Source organism: Triticum dicoccoides, chromosome 6B (assembly GCF_002162155.2).
Source record: "Triticum dicoccoides isolate Atlit2015 ecotype Zavitan chromosome 6B, WEW_v2.0, whole genome shotgun sequence".
In the NCBI taxonomy this organism is placed as follows: domain Eukaryota; kingdom Viridiplantae; phylum Streptophyta; class Magnoliopsida; order Poales; family Poaceae; genus Triticum; species Triticum dicoccoides.
This window is the reverse complement of record NC_041391.1, coordinates 127,260,023-127,265,783: the sequence shown is the minus strand read 5'-3', so window position 1 is coordinate 127,265,783 and position 5,761 is coordinate 127,260,023. Positions and strand designations below refer to the sequence as shown.

The 5,761-nt window shown below is 45.1% G+C and overlaps 1 protein-coding gene across 1 annotated transcript; it reads left to right on the top strand.

Moving 5' to 3' along the window:
• Positions 1–952: 952 nt before the first annotated feature.
• On the top strand, positions 953–5,258 carry LOC119325100 (alpha-1,3-arabinosyltransferase XAT3-like). The gene is made up of 5 exons (XM_037598839.1): positions 953–1,103; positions 1,481–1,576; positions 1,690–1,743; positions 3,106–3,159; positions 4,026–5,258. Exons 1-5 carry the CDS (start codon positions 995–997, stop codon positions 5,183–5,185), a joined length of 1,473 nt encoding a protein of 490 aa, XP_037454736.1. The 5' UTR covers positions 953–994; the 3' UTR covers positions 5,186–5,258.
• The last annotated feature ends 503 nt before the right edge of the window (positions 5,259–5,761 follow it).

Below are 5,761 nucleotides of genomic sequence, written 5' to 3'. Positions count from 1 at the left end.
GTATAGTTTGTAGTTTTTGTACAGAACCTCTTTTCGGTGCAGTTTTTTAATAAAGGACTGTGGGGCTGTTGCTCTACAGTAAATATTCAAAAAGAAAAATAGTACAGGTAACCACAATGTGCTAGAAAATATTGAGCCTCACGAGACATCGAGGATGCATGTAGCTAAATTATAATTACTGTACATAAATTAAATAATACTCCCTTTATAAACTAAAATAAGATGTTTTAGATCACCAGAGAGTAAATGATTAACATGTGCGCGGATCATTGTGCTAGTGCCCAGAACAACGCACAAGTATCTTGTTGAAGATAAGGTGCGTCGTGCGACTCAGATCTCTAGATAATTCAAAAGTTGCTTGGCATTTGGGTTTACAGATACACTTTTTAATCTTTTACTCTATAATATCCCACTAAATGAAGTACGAATCCAATGGCAATCCACGTCTGAGCCCAGGCTCATATGCACCCAGTGAATAGTAAATTCCAAAAAAGAAATAGTAAAACAGCTAAATCTATTTTTGCAACAAAGATGCTCTAGTGCAAAATTTCATGGTGAATGAACATTCCAGGAGCCCTCAGCAGAAAAGACAAAATCAGTTCTGAACAATTTTTTTTAAAGTTTCTTTGAGACCCGAAATTTAAAGCTCCTCGAATTTCCATCACCATGAAATTTTGCACACAGCTAATGCATTACTAGTAGAGCATCTCTGATGCCAAGAAAACCAGTTCTATTTGTTGAATTTACTGTGGACATCCAGGTGTAGATGCACTTGGACACCAAATCACCGCTCCCAGAATCCAAGACCTTACTAGCAACGTGCATTCGGAGTTGGAACCAATTCTAGTGTGGGTTTCCCGCTGGCGAGAAACAATGTGCCCTAGGTACTTTTCCAGAATATAAAACCCAGTCCGAACCCTCGCGGCCGCGTCCTCACTCATTAGCACTACTACCACTCTACCAGTCCAGCAAGCTGAAGCAAGAGGCAACGAGCATGAGCAGAAGCGCGTGCTCACTCAACGTCGGCTTCGTCGCCGGCGTCCTCTTTGTGCTCCTCGTCTATTTCCTCGTCCAGCAGCAGGAGGCGATCAGCAGCCTCAGCGGTAAGGATGCATTCTTTTCATGCGTCTGCTTTATCTTGTTAATTCCACAGCTAGCTAATTACTGTGATTGTTAGTGGTACGTTAGTGTAGCTGTGATTGTTAGAGATGCGGTGATCTATCCATCACCAGTATGGATCGAACTAGCAAAAGACAGATCATCGTATGTGTGTTAGGATCCTTGTCCTTTTAGTGACCAATTTGGCTATCTTCTACCACTCCTTCCACCCCGAATTATTTGTCTTAGATTTCTCCAAATACGGATGTATCGGACAAGTACTATATATCTATCAACAATTATGTTCATCATTCTACTTTGAGTACATAACATGGGCTGACTGACGGCAACACTTCTCTCTTCTTGCTTAATATGCACGCAGTTGCCACTACGGCGGCAGTATCACAATGGATGACGGATAAACAGCTGATCAAAGCCCCTGGTGAAATACAACAGATTAAAGCTACTGGTGAAATACGTGAGCATTTCTACCTATATATCTGTGCTGCTTTGTGCCAGCAGCAATGCTTATTGCGTATCTCTAGTCTCTCTAAACTGAAGATCAAGTCTTGCTTGTTGCTTAATCTACAGTTGTCGCTTCTGACGTGCATCGGATCGCGGACAAGCAGCCGACTCAAGATCCAGGTGAGAGCTAGCACCCCCGTTGTTTTGATCATATTTGCATCCTTGCTCTGTTAGTTTGGGTTTCCACGGAAATCACGAAACGGGAAAAAGGAAAAATTAAATGGAAAATAATTTGTTTTGAGGACTTCCTTTTCCCTCACAAAATAAATAAAATCTCTGAGCATGGAGTATAGCCAACAATCGACTATATGAAGTTGTCACATCATTTTTATCCAACCTAATAGCCAATATGTATTATAGCTATTTACAAAGTAGTCCTAGTTCATTAATAGATGACCCATCTTACAATCTAATGTTATTTCTTGGAGCACTGTTGCAGCCGGCTCTTAATCTATAGCCCGCTTCCCTTCTCTCTCATCCAACTCAGCATACATACAATATTCTAATCCTCAGAACAACCTGCTTGTTAGAGCATGGTTAATAATATAGCCAGCTGCTGGCTATATGATCTTGCCACGTCATCTATAGCCAAACTTATAGCCGGCAAGTACAATAGGCGGATTTAAATATGTACTACTTTGTTGATACATGGCCCACATCACTCTCTCACAAAGTATCTAGGAGCACGTGTTGCAGCCGGCTGTTAACTACTACATCCGTCCTGGTTTATAGGTCCTTTTTGTAGTTTATGCCAAATTTTAATTAAAGATTTAACTAACAAAATGTTAATGCATGTCAAGAAAAATTATCTCATTGGATTCGTATTTGAACATCGTTTTCAAAAATATAATGTTTGGTGACATGCGTGAACATTTTGTTAGTTTAATCTATGGTCAAAATTTGGCACGAAATACAATGGAGACCAATAAACCCGGACGGAGGTAGTAGCCCGTTTCTCTCCTCTCGTCTATTCTCTCTTCCAACTAAGCAAAAATATAATATTTAAACTTTTAGAGCCCACCTACATCACCTTTTTATACTTGCTCTTATACTTGCTCTAAGTGGGTTGCAGAAATCTAGACAGTAATTATGGGAGTTGACTTAAACTTTAAATGTCTAACAGATTTGACTGAGAATCACGATGTAACTGCAAATCAGAGAAGTCAATATCAGATCTAGCTAGCAAATATTGAATTAACCGATGGACGCTTGGCAGAAGCTCATGAAAGCACTCCAAAAGATAGGATCAAAGGTCAATGCATGGGAAACAACGAACAGTGTAAACGGTGCACTAAACTTAATCTCATCTCGATCTTGATCATGGCTAAATACACACAGGCACGAGTTGCCTAGCCAGTGAATTAATACGTGAGCGCTTCTACCAATCTGTGTTGCTTTGTGCATGCCAACAACCATGCTTATTTCCATTATGTGTAGTCTATAAACTGAAGATCAAACTCTTGCTTGTTGCTTAATCTACAGTCGTCGCTTCTGACGTGGAGCCGATCTTGGACAAAGAGCCGATTCATGATTCAGGTGAGCAGATCACTCTTGTTCTTTGTACTATTGATCAAATTTGAGCATGCTCTGCTAGTTTGAATATCCAAGGAAATGGTAAAATGGAAAAATCATTTGTTTTGAGCGTAAGGCCGACCCGAGAGATTTTTTTTTTTCAAGATCTGGTGTTAATTACTGTGTTGATATAAAAGTAACATAGAAGTAAAAGTCTGACAGATCTGAGTACCAAATCACGACTTGATTGTCAATTACTAGGCAACAGATTTAGCTATCCAATATTGATTTAGCCCATGACCGCTTGCCCCATGCTCATAAAAGACAAATATGCATTATGGGATCTTAGGTCAATGCATAGGAAACAGCGAACACTGTAAACGGTGTCTCGGATGCTAAACTTAACTTGCGAAGTTTGATGGCAAAGGGCAAATAATACACATACTCACTCGTAGGTGTTTAGTCTGATGCAAAGGGAAAAATACTACGAATGTGGTAAAAACGCATACAAATCACAACCTGACAAAGATTAGAAACTATCTATAGACGTTGTGTTAGAAGATGAAATGAATACGAGAGAGAAAATATGTATTGATTAGCCAGGCCTCAATTAAAATGAATTAACAATACTTTTATCTCTGTTAAAATACAAATATCTCCTATACTAGGGAGTAGGATTGCTAGCCCGTGCAGCGAGCACAGGTTGGACCGTATCTTTTGACGATGAGGATAGATTTACGTGGTAACCTTTTTTTTTTTGAGCATTTAGATTTACGTGGTAACCTAGCTAGAACCTAGAGCTAACTTTGTTAGTATGGCGAGATTATGCCGATGAATGAAGCTTGTTTAACCATCGTAAGATTTTCCCTTTCTTTGGCGTGTTGCTACAGAGAAAGGCGAGGTGGTGTGTACCACGGAGAGCGAGACCCTCGGTCACTCTGAAACCTGCGAAGTCGACGGCGACGTCCGCACCAACGGCACTGCCTTGTCGGTGTCCCTCGTCCCGGCGAGCTGGAAGGAGCGCCACGAGTGGATGATCTCGCCGTACTCGAAAGCGGAGATCATCGTCAAGAACGTCACCGTGACGCAGCTGCAGGACCGGGCCGCCGCCCCGCCGTGCACGGTGACCCACAGCATGCCGGCCGTCCTGTTCGCAATCGCCGGGCACGCGGGCAACTACTGGCATGACTACACCGACATTCTGGTGCCTCTCTTCGTCGCGTCGCGGCGGTACCGCGGCGAGGTCACGTTCCTGATCAGCAACATCCAGTACAGGCCGGAGTGGCTGGTCAAGTACGAGACCCTCTTGCGGGGGTTGTCCAGGCACGCCTGGGTGGGCATGGACGGCGACCCGGAGGTGCGGTGCTTCCCGCACGTCACGGTGGGGCTCCGCGTCGACAAGGAGCTGACCATTGTCCCCGAGCTGGTGCCGGGGGGACCCCTTTCCATGGCGGACTTCACCCGGTTCCTGCACGAGACCTACGGTCTCCCACGCGGCGCCGCGGTCAGCCTGACCCGGGAGCCGGACAAGAAGCCGCGGCTGCTACTGATCCACCGGGGGCACTACCGCCTGTTGTTGAACGAGCCGGAGATAGCGCAAGCGGCGGAGGCGGCGGGGTTCGAGACAGTGGTGATGGAGCTGCGGGCCAACGCGTCCGAGACGGAGCAGGCGCGGCTGGTGAACTCGTTCGACGTGCTGCTGGGCATGCACGGCGCCGGGCTGACGAACGCGTTGCATCTGCCGCCGGGTGGCGTGCTGATCCAGGTGGTGCCGTACGGGAACATAGAGAGCATCGCGAGGGCGGAGTTCAGCGAGCCCGTAACGGACATGGGGCTCAAGTACCTCGATTACAGCGTGAGCGTGGAGGAGAGCTCGCTGCTGGAGACGTTGGGGCCCGAGCACCCGGCGATCAAGGACCCCGAGTCCATCCACCGCAGCGGCTGGACCAACACGTTTGAGTTCTACCTCGCTAAGCAGAATGTCCGCATCAACACCACCCGCTTCGCGCCAACCCTGGCGCAAGCGTTCGACCACCTACGCCAGCAGTAGGGGGCAGAGAGAAGAATGTTCTTCCTTTGTGTTAGAAAAAACGCGAATATATCATTGTAGAAAGAAAATGAGAGAGACGATATTTGTTAATAAGGTTCACCATCACTAGACACTCTTTCACATGTACTAAATCAACATGGTAAGATCGGTGTTAAGTCGGTTGAGGTCATCAGACACATCTCGGCCAGCACCACGGCCGGACCAGGCACCCCTTGCCCCATGGACACTCGGACCGTCTCCTTCCTGATATGGTCTCTAGCCTACCGGGTTTGTCTAGTCTATTTTGTTACTTTATGGTGCATTTATATAATGGGCTTCGGTTATATGTGTTCGACTCAAACATCAAAACCCACCGCGTACTCCAAATCTAGCCCTATGCACACTAGAGAATCACGTCTCGTCGCTCATTACCAAGGTTTGGTTGCCAGTCGAAATTTCGAGATTTTTCATGGTTACCGCATATTTCCCTGCCCCTGAGTAAATCCATATACCAAGCAAAAAGTATCATTTTTTGAATTTTTTGAATTTAAACACTCAATTTATAGTAAAGCATGTAGGATGTAATTAATGCCATGA

Bases quoted from the DNA above. Each gene is read 5' to 3' on its own strand.
- LOC119325100 (XM_037598839.1), top strand. From the start codon at position 995: ATGAGCAGAAGCGCGTGCTCACTCAACGTCGGCTTCGTCGCCGGCGTC. The intron at 1,744-3,105 runs GTGAGAGCTAGC...CTTAATCTACAG, and splicing joins GCAGCCGACTCAAGATCCAG to TCGTCGCTTCTGACGTGGAG. The intron at 3,160-4,025 runs GTGAGCAGATCA...GTGTTGCTACAG, and splicing joins AGAGCCGATTCATGATTCAG to AGAAAGGCGAGGTGGTGTGT.